This window comes from Cyprinodon tularosa, unplaced genomic scaffold, assembly GCF_016077235.1.
Source record: "Cyprinodon tularosa strain WSP-4 unplaced genomic scaffold, ASM1607723v1 ctg57, whole genome shotgun sequence".
NCBI lineage: Eukaryota > Metazoa > Chordata > Actinopteri > Cyprinodontiformes > Cyprinodontidae > Cyprinodon > Cyprinodon tularosa.
Genome location: NW_024039307.1, coordinates 674,142 through 688,684, shown reverse-complemented (window position 1 = coordinate 688,684; position 14,543 = coordinate 674,142). Strand labels below are relative to the sequence as shown.

The 14,543-nt window shown below is 39.1% G+C and overlaps 1 protein-coding gene across 2 annotated transcripts in view; it reads left to right on the top strand.

The window, feature by feature from the left end:
- Positions 1-490: 490 nt before the first annotated feature.
- Positions 491-14,543, top strand: part of clstn1 (calsyntenin 1) — a 38,593-nt gene continuing 24,540 nt past the window's right edge. For both annotated transcript variants that reach the window (XM_038305985.1, XM_038305984.1), the window contains exon 1: positions 491-749. In XM_038305985.1, coding sequence (XP_038161913.1) covers positions 668-749 — 82 coding nt within the window. In that variant the 5' untranslated portion in view covers positions 491-667. The remainder of the gene's footprint in view (positions 750-14,543) is intronic.

The following is a 14,543-nucleotide window of genomic DNA, read 5'->3' as shown; positions in this document are numbered from 1 at the left end:
AAAAGAAGAAAAAAAAAACATTTTAGTGAGCAAATATTTATTATGGCTGAGATTAGTACATAATTCCATTTTTGTTTCCAAGTTAAATAATAGGAAGATGAGTGTTTTTTTAATTTAACGACAGATAGTGGTGCATGTACTATTTCCTGTTTCTGAAGAAAATATATTATTCCCTTTATTTCTATTAAGTGATATCCAAACGTTGCCGTGATTCAGCCTTTCAGGCGTAGGTAAAAAAAAAAGCATTTGCTGATTTTTTTTTTTAGCAAATACATATAACCTATGCTTCAAGGAATATAATTTTAGAATGTATTTCTCATTTATAATCTTTACAAAAAAAAATGACATATCAACATGTTTAAAATTGCGGTGTTTCACTTTCAAAAAAAAACCTTGGTAACTCGGTGATAAGAACGTAAACTGTGCTAATTAGTGTTTCCGATTTCCGACAGTCCGTGAAGGCAGTCGGCAGAAAACTGCGATAGAAGCAGTGATTGAGGAGAGAGCAGAGCGGCGCGAGCGACGACGGCCATTTTAGAGCTGCCTTAGTAACCGAAGCACATCTCCTGGATTTTATTTTTTATTGTTCCGTAGAAACGCTCCACCTGACTGACGAGGACCGAAGAAGGCTGTGTTTGACTTCCCCGCGGCTGAACTCAAAGTCAGGATGCGGTTCCGAGGGAATAAACCATTTGCATCCGCAGTCGGACTGCTCCTCGGACTATTATTTGCGGTGGAGGCAGCTAAAGGTAACTAAGCTGGGATTTATGTGATCTCGTTGCGTCTCTGTGTTTGTGTGAGCGTCTGACACGCTTTGGACCTGAGGCCGGGGGCTCCCCGGACCCTCCTGGATGTGTTCGGGAGGCATGAAGGTGAACGGGAGGAGGTGACGGATGCCCGTCCGCTAACCTGTTCAGGGATGGTGGGTTCAGGGACCAACCGCAGCGGATGGATGTGGCCCCGATGGCAAGTGCATCCCTCGATAGTAAACCCAAAATAATAGCGCTTATAATCAGTTTATAACATCCAATCTTTAATTTTATCAGATATAATAAAAAGTAGAAGCTTTATCCTTCTGTCATCTGCATCTATTTTATATAGTCGCGCAATTCTCCTCTCATTGAAGAATAAAACCCTCTGCAGCTGATAAATGATATTTAGTAACTGCAGCTCAATTAAATCAGCTTATTAAAAAACATAAATGGTTATTATTCTATTTGCAACCTATTCTTCTGTTATAAAATGTTTATGTTTTGCAACATGAAGCCGATTGGTTGGGTTGTGGTCCCATCGTGAGGGGGGTTTGATCGGCTGCGCACTGCAGATCTCATGTCCTTGTTTTGTTTTCTCTGGATTGAAATATTTATTTGGTGCGAAGCTTCAGCAGGAAGATCTGCTCTCACCTATAAACAGAATCTGTGTGCAAAGTCAAAGTGCTGCTTCTCCCTTCTTTTGCAGCATGTCTTTATTTGCTGCAGGGAGGTCCTCCTCCCTCCCCTCCCCTCCCTGCTCCTCCCTTTTCAGAGATAAACCCTCTTCACCTCTACAGCATGAATTTATAGACTGTTTTATCCTTTGACTCAATCCACCGGATCTCCATATTAAACTTCCTGATTCAGGGTGTGTTAGAGGCAGGTGTATGTGTCACTGGACATATTGGCAAGCCTGGGCAGCTACTAGCCAGACTTTCATTGTTAGGCCAGAATAATGTGTCAGTCGGAAAGGGGAAAACTGGGTGTGCAGCTGTAGAAGTTGGGTGTGTATTTAAGCTAATCTGTGTTGCAGATTTACCAAAATACATAATTTGGGGAGTGGTGTGGATTGTTTTTAATGAGCAGTTGTTTATACATAAAATGTAAAAAATGAGTTGTGAAGCCTTAAAGTTGATGTTAATTTCTAAAAGTGGTACATATACACCAGAGTCTGTGTTTCAAAGTGCCTTTGGCTTTACAGACAAGTCTGGAAATGTATACACTCACTTTAGTTATGGTAAGCAACAATAAAGGAGAAAGTTGCGCCTTATTTTTCATTAATTTTCTAGATTTTACTCCTCTTTAAAAAATCCAAAAGGTAGAATTCAGAATCTCATGAAATATGCTCAGCATTCATGCATAATGAATCCTGTATTTCTTTTGACTTATTTTTTTTCAGCTTTGATCACTTTTAGTTCCAAGCTTATGAAAAAGGAAAAGATAAATCAAAACTTGTTTCTTAATTAAAAAAAATAAATTCTTTGCATATTTGACATCAGCCTTTTAATCTTTACCTAATGTTATTGACCTAGGGCTCTTTTCTTTATAGCAATAAATGCTAAATAGCCTAGACTTGTTGAAATACCTTCAGGTAATCGTCTACCCTAAGCTGATGGTTGTAAGCTACATTAGCCACAGCTGCCCTGGGGCCGACTCTAACCACCAACTGGGGTTGATGATGATGCAATGAGAAGGACAGAGTGGGGGCCTCGAACTGGGAATCTAGTTAAAAGACAAAATCTTTTCATGATTTGTTTAAAAGAAAAAATACAGATGTAAAAACTCTTATTGGCATACATTTTTGTGAAACCTTTAAAATATAAAATCATGCAAAATAAGGAAACTTGTGTTTCCAGATATACTATAACTGAAACAAAAAAGCCTTAGAAACTAAAATCTCTTTTAGCTCTTTGATTTCGTTTTACTCTTAAAAACAAATCCCCTCATAGTAATTCATTTTTAGTACTTTATAGCTGTAATAGTCCTTTCATTATTTGGTTATTAACCTCTTTCTACTAATCTAATGCCTAACTGCCTGCTTCCTCAGTGTTTGTATATGAATTGCTGTTTTGCAACATGACCTATTTTAACACCTTCCAGTTAAATCACGTCCTGTCTAAACTTAGAGGAAATCTTGTTATCATATTTCATAAACTTATCGTTGGCTTTTAACACCAGTTCCACTTAGTAGCTTGCTCCTAACTTTCACAAGTCATCTTAAAGAAAGGTGAAAACATCCATAGATGAATCAAATCTACAGGTTTACTAGCAGTGCATATACAGAGTACTAGCTTACACTCCTCGTGAAGTAAACACCAAACCAGACTGGCATACAGGTACGCATTAACCTCCAATAAAGTGCTTTTATTCTTGCCTGTTCTTTCTTTTTCTTTTTTTTCCCTTCCGTTTCTATGTGAAGCAGCTGAGAATGCTCAGCAGTAACTTCATTCCCTTTTGTCATCAATCAAAAGGCCTAGAAGACCAGTAATACTTAGTGCTGTGGGAAATGCAGCAGAGTCCCAGTATGCATGTGCAAAGTGCACCTGCTGCCTTCCCTGCTCCTATCAGGGAAGAAAACCTGCAAAATCAACTCTCTGTGGAGGGCTTATCTTTTATTTACCAAAGGTTACCTGGCTATTTTGTGCACCGCCTCACAACTTGTTGTCCGTCTTTTTATTACCAGCCATCTGGCAGAGAGATAAAGGAGCCAACTACTCGCAAAGGTTTGCTCCCTCCTGTGGTTTCTTGGTCCTGAAAGCGGGTTTAGAAATGATTAGAGGACAGTTCTATATGAAAAAGAGAGAGCTGAAGGCTCGGTTCAGATGATTAACATCAAAGTCCCTATTTAGTACGTATGAATCATTTCTCCGCCATTAAGAAAATGCCAGAGTGAAAATGAGTTTGTCTCATGCTGGGCTCTTCAAACTGCTGTACACTGCACTACCAGAGAGAACTTTCTGGCCATTAAACCGTTTCTCGTTTCTTTTCCAGATGTCAACCATGTTTTTTTTTATTTTGCCGTATCCACGAGCAGCTGCTGCGTCTGCTGCAATGCTTTTGCTTCTTCTGTGCAAACAATCCGACAAAGGGAGCACTGACTGCTGGGAAGTTTTCGTGGCTCATTCATCACTGAATTAAGTTCATTCTAGTCAAACAAATTGGATGCCCTGCTTTGTGAGGCGTTAACATATGGCCTCCCCTCACATGGTTGAAGCTTATTACAAACCCTTGTAGAGGCATATTGCGTTTTTCTTTTGTAAACAACCGTAAAAAAACAAAAACAGAGACCTGAACAATCTCTTTAGAAGTGGAGGGGGCTCAGATTTCCTGAGTGTTGCAAAAAGCCATCAGTTAAGCCCACTTTAAGCCCTGAAGCTATCGCTGATCTGTAAGTCATCGTTCTGTGTTGAAACAATTAGAAACTATGTGAATACACATGGCTGACAATGGCTGCTTTGTTGGCCCCTCTAATGCCTCTCCAGTGACAATGTTATGAGCTGTTATTCTGTATCAGTTTACATACTTAGTTTCCCTCTACAAGGGTCATGTTAGATAATGATTAAATGCTTAAACTTGGGCTGATTTGGGAATAATTGCTAATTTCAGCTAAAAGCAATTTGATCATATTGTGCATATGCACTGAAATCGTGGTATTTTGCTCACTTTTATTTCTCACAAGTACCTGCTCACAGCTCATGTTTGACTGGGACAGCCACACAGTTGCATCAACACCCTTTGTTAAACAATTATGCAAGAATAAAGACTATTTGCGAAACTCAAACATGACTTGTAAGTCTTTGGAGGAGAAAGAAATCGAGGAAGAAACGACTCACAAAGGAAAATTATGTTGAAATCCTGGAATTATTCCTTTTTCTGTGCTGGATTTTTAAAGTCAGTGATGGCAAAAAAAAATTAAAAATCTCTAATGTAGGTTATTTGGAGAACAATAGAAACCATCCCTAAAATGAATGCCTATTGAGCTTTATCTATTTAATGGAAGGTTTGTTAGATGGTTTTACTAGCACTCTGTTTAAACCAGTTTTTGTTCAAAAATCTCTCTCAAAGTAGGTTATAAATGTTTGAACTGACGAGAACCACCATTGTTTTTCTTCTCTTTCATTGACACTGAGTACCAGTATATCTACCAAACATAGCATCTATCATCCACATGTCAGGTCCTATGTGTTTTTCTTCAGTTTTCTCACAGTGAAAGTTTTTTCAGGACCGGGATCTCATTGTGTGTCCACATAACAGTGCAGTCACTGTTAGGAGAGATCACAACTCAAGCCCCACAAGAATGTGCGTATTAGATAATCCCCAAGTGCTAAGATGCAGAGGCATTTTGATTTGCTAATTTGCCTACTGAGGGTCTGAGACTGCTGGGCTCCGATTGGGGTCGGCAGTGACTTTCCGCTCGTTGGGGCCTTTGTGAGCTGAATGGGGGCAGTGAACTGTAAAGAAAGGGTCATTGAGTTTGAATATTAAGTTGGCCAGATGACCAGGAAGTTGTCAGTCACCAAGAAAAGGAGTATGCATTTGTTTAATTGCCTGGTTACACATCAATAGTTATTTTATTTTATTACATAAATGATCTAACTGTGAACATTAATGTTTTTTCTTTTAATATAAATGTGTTTGTTTTTTCTGTGAGTAAACAGTATCAATATTCTAAGTGCAGCTTTTCTGGCTGAGACGCTTCCTCCCATGAGTCCTGTTGTTTCCAGGGGAAAGAAAAGAGCCACAGCAGAGCTATTCACTCTGGGGCGTTTTCACATTAAGATTCAGGTTGCATGGTAAACAGGTAACCAGAGAGCCATTTACCTGCTGCAGGCCAGCCTCGCTCCGTTTGGAGCTGCATGGTCTTGCTCTGCCTTAATGCAGCTCACACAGAGAGCTGATTGAGTTGTGTTTAAGGTTGCATAGCCCCCCCTCTTTTGTGGTCATCCAGGGCGTGTTCGCCCCGCTGGGCGGCTGTGACTGCACAGCGGACAGACTTAATGCTGTTGCCTGGCAGGGGAACTGAGACGCTTTCCTGTCTGAGTTGTGTGTTTTGGGAGTCAGGGCCCCTAAGGCCCCAGCCTTCCCTTTAAGGTTTTCTGGGCCTCTGAGAACAGTCCCAGATCTGTGATGGAAGCCTCCTGCATCAGTGAGTTCAGTAACATGCAAGGCAAGACAAACAGAGGAGCGTGCTAACTGTTTCAGTCCGAGAGCAGATTGTTCATTGATTATTCCTGGTCCACTTCTCTGCAAAATTCAAGTTTTTAGGTAACTGGGATTTTGCATGCACCACATTCATTTACCTCTTAAATAAGGCCTAGAGCTGTTTTAGAAGCTGCTAAAAGTTATCTTTTTGTTTTTCATTAAAATAAACCTGTTAATTAAAGCTTTCCTCCTGTTTAACAGTGTTCCTAAATATTTAGGAGTTATTGGTATTTTCTTGCAGTCAAAATGTCCCTGACCTTCACTGGAAAGGCTTTAACGTCTGGTGTTTTGTCTGAGCCTAGATAAACCCTCCCTCTTGAGCGTGCTGCTCCAGCTAATAAGACAAGTATGAACAACCAGGCAACAGAGGTGCTTTATTTAGCCTCAAACCATGAGACTGCCAGTCTAATCTAGAGAGCACGCTGCCATTAACGCTGCCTTTACTATGAAGTTTCTAACAAAGGTTATTATTTTCTTGATAACTCAGGCAATTATTTATTCCAGGGAAACAAAGCTATTAAGCATTTTGTACTACACACTTTAGGGCTTATTATAGATAGGGGGATGTATGCAGGGCCTTTTAAAATTATTCACCTCCCTTCCATGTTTGTGATTTTGAGTTTTTCGTGTAATAACAGATGTATTCATCCTGAATAGGCTATCTTGCCAATGAAACATAGTGGTGGCAGCATTAGCTTGTGGGGATGCTTCTGTTTAGCAGGTCTGATCTTATAAGAAGGCAGATGAGGCTTTGATTGGACAAAACCAGAATAAAACCTGTTGAGACTCAACACTACAGGTCACATGATCGTACCATCCCAATGCGATGGAGGGATGCTGAGATGCAGATATGATGTTCATGTGTTTGATCACTCTGATATTTCATTATAGTTCATAGAACAGATAAATAGAACATATTTCTCCATACAAATCCTTATGAGTTTTGATTAGAGCTGTATGTGTGCTGTGAAAACAAAAATGATTTGACTACTGTTCTGATGCTCAGCCTGAATTAATGAATCAGGGCTCCACTCCGCAGAGCAGCCGCAACACGTGACTGCAGCATCATTATTACACAACAAGGCCTTTGAGGTCCTCTGGTCTCCTAAACCCTCATCTGATAATCACAGGCCACAGCTACAATGCAGACAGCTTTGTTATTTCTCCTTAGCAAACAGCAGCCTGTGGCCAGACTTATATGATATTAATCAGGACGGGTACTGGAGCTTCTGCAGCTAATGGATCTGTTGGAAAACCTTTAGCAAGATAAAAGCATGCTTGATTGTCTCTTAGGGACTACTTGTAGATTTTCTGCCACAAGTTATCAGAGCTAGAGTTGCTGTTTATTATTTTTAAATCCTTTTTGCAGAGACTCTCTAGCAGCAGCTGGCGGCTCGTTGGTTCTCAGGATTAACAAGACCTATTGTGAGCTTAGCATTCTGACAGGAAGCGTTTCATACGGTTAATAGGTCAAACTGTATAGGTTAGGGTCTGCTGACAGAGAGGGCCGACTATGGCAAGGCTTTGTCTTTGTGTCCATGTAGATGTTTGTTCCACAACATTTTTTTCTTTTTTAACAAGATATCAAATACCAAAAATGTTGCTTTAAAGACTCTGTCTGTTATATGATCATTCAGTCCTGGTTTGCAATGTTATTGATTTTTGAATAAAGCCGCTGTGAGTTGAAGTTAACCTTGGGAATGAAAGTGTTTGTATTTCAGTAGCAGAGTAATGTAAATTACCTTTTATAGTATTGGTAATGCCATTATTTTACTTACAGAAAAAAAGTTAATTATTTTAATTACAATATAATGCAGTGAGTCTTTGCAGCACTAGTGGCTCGTTTTTATGGACAGTAGGCTGACAGGGGGGGGGGGGGGCATGCGGGAAAGGACAACAGGCCAGTTTGAACCCGGGTCGCTCCGGTCGAGGACCAAAGCCTCTATAGCATGCGGGAAAGGACAACAGGCCAGTTTGAACCCGGGTCGCTCCGGTCGAGGACCAAAGCCTCTATAGATGGGCCGTGTGCGCTAACCACAGCGCCACCAGAGCACGACCAGTGACTTGTCTTAATCTCAGTCTGTGTGCTGTAGGAGAAAGGTGGTTTCCATTTGCTGTACAAGTGGAGAGAGACGAGCTGAGAGGTATACATGATACTGACTGGCTGAGGAGATGTGAGGTGGGCAAAGGTGATAATCCTCCATTTTACCAAATGTTGGATGGTCCTATTCTCCATGGCTTCTTTAATCGCTGTCACATCCATAACAATGAAGAAAAAACTTTTCTTAGTGTTATTTTGCACATAGAAGTATTGAAACACATCGTCTGATTAACAGTCGACAGCGATAGGTGAAGAACAGACCTAATGTCACTTACAAAGTAAAGAATGTCTACAGACAAAGTTGGAAGGTTTAACTACTGTTGATGTGAGCAGTAGCCATCTTGAATATGAAGGTTGAATATGAGGTTGTGTTGCCAAAACAAACTGACCAAGATTTCTGACTTCCAGTTGAAGTTTCCTACTGGAAGGTTGGAAATGAAAGCTTTTCTAAAGTGGAAACGTAAATGCTGATTTTTATACTCGCTGGCAGTCAAAGGTGAAAGGTTCCTGTGATTCGAACATTATGTCTGGGAACAAAAACAAAGTGGCTGCTAATGTTCCACCTTTCGATCTTATACTAATATCACCTGCAGTACTGTTATTGTTTACTGTCACACTGGGAAATACTGAATAACCAGAATGTTTGGAATGATGTGACTGCTGTTTAATTTGGCGTCAAAGTATTTTGTTTTTGTCAAGTTGTAGATTATTAACATGTGAAATTTATAAAAGCTCTGACAAAAACTCAAAAGATTTGCAGCATTATGATGAATGACAAGCCCCTTTTACCCTTTTTATTTTTGGGGTCACATTTAGTTGTTCATGAAGGGCTAAATGATTTGTTCTCTTTCCATTATAATAGAGATTCCCCAATAAGGTGTGGAATCAAGAGTAGCTTGATGAATTAGCAACTTTTATGTGCTATAATGCATACTAGTTGATAATTCAGCCACTGAGTCAAACATCCTTATTCATATATGCCGTTCTTTACATTCATGTAAATAAAGATGCTTAATACAAGGTGCACTGACTATCACTAAAAGTACAATAAGCAGTAATTAAATGTAACAACATTGGCTATAATCAACAAAGTGTACTATAGTTGTACTGATGGAGGTAATTATTTTTGATACAAAGGTATTACAAGATTAATCATCATTCAAGCATTAATGTATTTGTTCTCAACTTTCTATTGTTTATTCAAACTTAAAGGCATGTCTGTCAAAGATTAAGGCCCATGTGTTTACACACAAAACAAGTTTGGTTTTCGGTTCAGATGCCTTATTGAACAGAGAAAATAAATGAATGTTGCTCTATTAGATCTGCCCATCAGTGTTCAGTGTCTTAATCACATCAACGGGGAAATCAACTGTTTATATTTAGCAATTAGCTAATTTTATAGGGGAAATCGAATGCAAAACTGGGCAAGGAGCTCTGATATTTTTTTCTTGGTCAACCTTGTGAGTGTTTGAAGTTGCATTTCTTCGTAGGGTTAAATTTTATTGGGTTTACTTGCTTTGCAGTGGAGTTGCATAGGAATCTGTTGCTGGGCTCGGAGGACGATCAGTCGTCACCATTTGTGTTCATAGAGTCACAGCTTGATGTTTTTAACTCTTCTCAAGTTTTTTATACTTTCCAACTATCTGCTATACTGGGTGTACTGGGTTTAATGATAAGCTTGATATAAAATTGTGTCTATAAAGTACGTTGGTTTTGGTTTGAATATCAGCCTAACTGGTTTGGTTAAAAAAAAAATAAATTTGTGAAAAAAACAACATCACTAGTGGGAGAATATTGTTCCTCTTACATTTAAGTGTTTGTACATCTTTAGTAGGGGTGTAAATCACACCCATCATGGCGATTCGATTCAGTATTGATTTCTTGACCCAACGATTTGATTATTTTTGATACTCAAGAATACACCACGATACGATTCGATTAATTGGTTCAATTTTTTGTTTTTTACCTCTCAGGCCAGACAATGTTTCAAATTTGAAATAAATCAATGAAAGCTGTTATATTATTATGCATTTTATTTGAGAAACAACAGCAAATAACAGAAGTAGAAAAGTTGTACTCCACCTATTCCTATTAAAACCTCATTCACTGAAAAATAATAATGAATTCTGAAATGCCTTGCATCAAAAAAAATGCTGTACAAAATAGGTGCAATGCAATACCTCGGCTCCAGAGTGTCGAGCAGGTATTGGAAGCCTTCAAAAAGCCGTCCCCGGCCACTCCGCAGACACTCTGCTGCACTTCTCCCAAATTGTAGTTGACCGCAGACAGTGCCGCAGACAGGAGGCCGGCTTGTTTTGCTTTATGACCGAAATTGCGGAAAACAACTCGTGAAGTTTGACCAGCTAGAAGAGTGAGGTGCGCGAGAACGCTGGGACCCTTTTTCTCCCCCTAGAGATGCTTTAAAAGACTCATTGTTTATATCCCTCATTCTCTGGTTTTTATCTTTTATTTGCAAGAATGTAGAGATGATAAAACCCAAATATTAGCCCAATAAACATTGAACTTCTTCTTCTCCTTTCTTTGTTATTTAACAGAATAGTCTTTAACTGTAACCTAATGGTGTCACTTAGGCCCCGTCCACACGAAGACGAACCCTGGCCTAAACGCACAAATTTTTCACCAAACCAGCCTCTCATCCACACGAAGCCGGCGTTTCGGGGGTCTGTAAACAATCTTTTTTTTTATTCAGCCTTCAGAGTGGGAAGATTCTGAAACGTCGTTTACGCCCTAACCGCATATTTTTTTTTACACGCATGCGTCATAGCGTCGCCTCTAAACACGCATGCGCGACACATCACAACAACAATGGCGCCGTTGCTGCTAATGCTACTCACCCTGCTGTCGGGCTTACAACAGAATCTTCTTCTTCTGGAATATCTCCAGGAAGAACAGAGCAATATCGACGACATAGTTCACCACCTGAATTTGACTTAACCACGAAAATGGACCCGCAGGGCAACCATGTATAAATATTAGTGCCATGCCCAACATTTCGTCGCTTATTTTTGCTTTGGCACCACAGCGCCACTTACAGGCCTGGCATACATTTTGCAGCGTTTTCATGCATTCGTGTGGACGCTCACATTTATTTTACGTCTCCGTCTTTACGGCAAACGTTTTGGAAAATATCAGCGTTTCGTGTTCGTTTTGACTTCGTGTGGACGGGGCCTTAGACAGGAATAGAACCGAGATCTAAATGTTAATGCTAGTTTTAATTTCAGACGGCATTAAGCCAAAGGAACATGAAGGGTTTCACTTTAATGAATGTGACGGATAGGTGTATTTAGGTGCAGGTGGAGCCTTTCCCCTGTTAATACACATCATCACACGAGACATGATCAGAAGTTTCTCCAGTCAGGGCTCCAGTTATCCCACACTTGATGTCTTGAACTAAATATACTGACTAAGGGGCCGTCCTGAAGAAGCAGGGTTGGGTTTAAAGACTCGGCAGACTTTAGAGTTACCACACCACTCATTGGTTCAAGAGAAGTATTACCAAGCCTGTACCGGCTGCAATTTCATCTTGGTACAAAGCTTTATGGGCAGATTTCTTATTCGGCTATGAGTTGATCTAGACGAAGAGAGAATTTTTGTACTTTTTTAATTAATATTCACAACACTATCAGGGTTTATTATATTATCTGCAAAATCAGCTGACTGATTTTATCTATAAACATTCTACACAGTTTGGGATTTTCAGGATTTATCTCTGATTTGACTGCATGGAAAGTTGCAGATTTTTAATATGATGGTATTATGAGCTTCAGAAAAAGTTTTAAATTTAATTTCTGCAAGCGGGACTACTCTATGTGATTTATAATTCCCTCATACTGTAGAGAGTATATTGTCAGAAACCATCTAGTCCAAACTTACTCCTTAATAGATCTTAAAGATGTCCCTCCTTCCACAGCTAATTCTCTCTCGAATATATTAAAGTTAAATAGGATTTTGATGAAACACAGAATAATTTCTGCATTTGTGCGTATTACATCTTTGTCAATACACAACAAATCTTTCTCTCTTTATTGCAGATTTGCAGGGAAGGGGAAGATGAGGCTGCTTTGTAGCTGAGCTTTTGAATTTGTCATTGCATGTGTGGGCTTGCTTCTTTTGTTTTCATGCTGACGCTCAGTTGTTTCACATTCTTCCACTGTTTGCCATCTGTGACTATCTGCATTGCGACTTGTTTCAGGGGCTTTGTGCTGCCCTCCATCCATCCATCCATCCATCCATCCATCCATCCTCCACTCATCCATCCATCCATCCTCCACTCATCCATCCATCCATCCATCCATCCTCCACTGATCCATCCATCCATCCATCCATCCATCCATCCATCCATCCTCCACTGATCCATCCATCCATCCATCCATCCATCCATCCATCCATCCATCCATCCTCCACTCATCCATCCATCCATCCATCCATCCATCCATCCATCCATCCATCCTATGAATTACTCTGCATTACACGTCTAAAAGTACAAGTACTAGAGTGTACATTGCTAAGTGAATACCTGAAATATTAAGGTATTCACTTAGCAATATTGATTAATCCATTCATCAAATATTGAGTTTTGTATTTGATCTTCTCTAAGTCGGGAAACAATATGGACAGGAAAATATTTTGTTAGCCATCTTTCTTGGTTCCCAGGTTGGAGTTTAATTTTTTTTTTTAAAGTGTGCAGTGACCCTTCTTCAGAAGCTGCCCTGGTTCACCAAACCTTCAAGATGAAGGCTATCAACAGCTCTTGATTGAACAAGTGGGCTGCATGTGACCCAGCTCAAAGTTACTGTGACTCTATGGGAAGCTAAAGCTGATTACTGTGACAGTCTGGCCCTGCAATCTGTCTGAGGACTTCCACTTCAGTTCAGCTCACAAGTCGCCTAGTAAAGCAATTTCCTGAACTCGATCAATTCCAAATTACTCGTTAGCACATCAACATTTTCATATCAAGCCCTGCTTTTAGAGGACAGGATTTGACCAGGCATGGCAGAAAATACGTACCTCTGGAGTTTGTTTGATGTTCAGCAATACTGTCAGACATGGTGAATTTTTTCCCTTTACCCTGACTTTTAAGCAGAGATTTAGACAGGAAAAAAGATTTGATGTCAGCTTTGGTTTGAGTGGTATATTTTTTCTATTTCTTTTTCTTCATGATGTCAATTTTAGTGTGCAACGCAATCTTCTGATTTTACTATTTATTTTTTAATATGGATAAAAAAGAAAATTGGTTGTAAAGTATTTGTAACTTTTAATAGACTAGTAACAACTTTCATTTACAAGGGTCTTACTCATACCTTTTAATTGCCAAGTGCTGATCATACCAATCACATTCAAGTAGGTTGTAATTAACTTTAAATGATTGTGCAACCAGTTATAATTACACTGCATTATGTGATGATGCAACCATGGTCGATGTATTGCAGAGGGATATTTGATGCCATGTGAAAAACATACCGGTACATCTTTTTTAATGACCTTGGGTCATTGTATTCATTACTTGTCCAGCAGTGCTGTCTTTTTCTGCAATGTCATATCACCTTAAACATATCACATACGGCTTCTAAATAATCTGATCAGAAGTAATTCAAAAACCTGCTTTAGGAAAAATCTATTTTAATAATTATCAGATAACAAAAATCTCGTTTCAATTCCAAAGATTTGTTTTAAGCCACAAAATGATCCTTACTGTTCCTACTCAATTCATGCCTCATGCATAGTTTCCATTCAAATAATTCAACGTGACTCAAGCATCCATGCAAAAAGCAGATGGTAACAGCGACCTGCTGCTACAGCTAAACGATCAATGGCTGGTAATGATCGACCACGGCGGAAAGTTGTCAAATGTTACGTAGCATGCTGCTTAGTGACATAATCTATCTGAAGATAAAAAAGCCTTTAATTATCTGCCAGATCTTTAAGATGTATGAATTATAAAATAATTGGTTTTCCAGATGTTTTCCAAATGTGCTGCAAAGGACTTTTTTAATCACACATATTTTTGGCAAATTACAACTAGAAAAATAGAGACTAATGAATTAGGCACCAATACTCATGTTAATTTGTTTTTTCATTTGTAGTTACCTCATATGGATGATTATATAAAGAGTTTCATTTTTGTATTTTAAGGATAAAGAAAGCTACAAAAAATCTTGTTTAAAATGATGAAAAGTGTGTATGTACAAAAACCATCACAGAAAATGTCTTAAAGTCGATCCACCTTGACATGCTAACTAATGCTAGGTCCTGTAGTCTCTACTTATTTCCCCTTCTCTGGTAATCCTAGTTTTAATGTTCAGTCTATCAGCAACATGCTGTTCTCAGGTTTGTCCTTCACATCATACTGGCAAACAAAACCAAGGCTTGCTTTTAACTGTGAGAGTCTGTTTAAAACATAACACTTAAATTGTTGTTTTGATTTATTTACATCCAATAAGAGTATATTTTTTAGTACTTTTTATTGT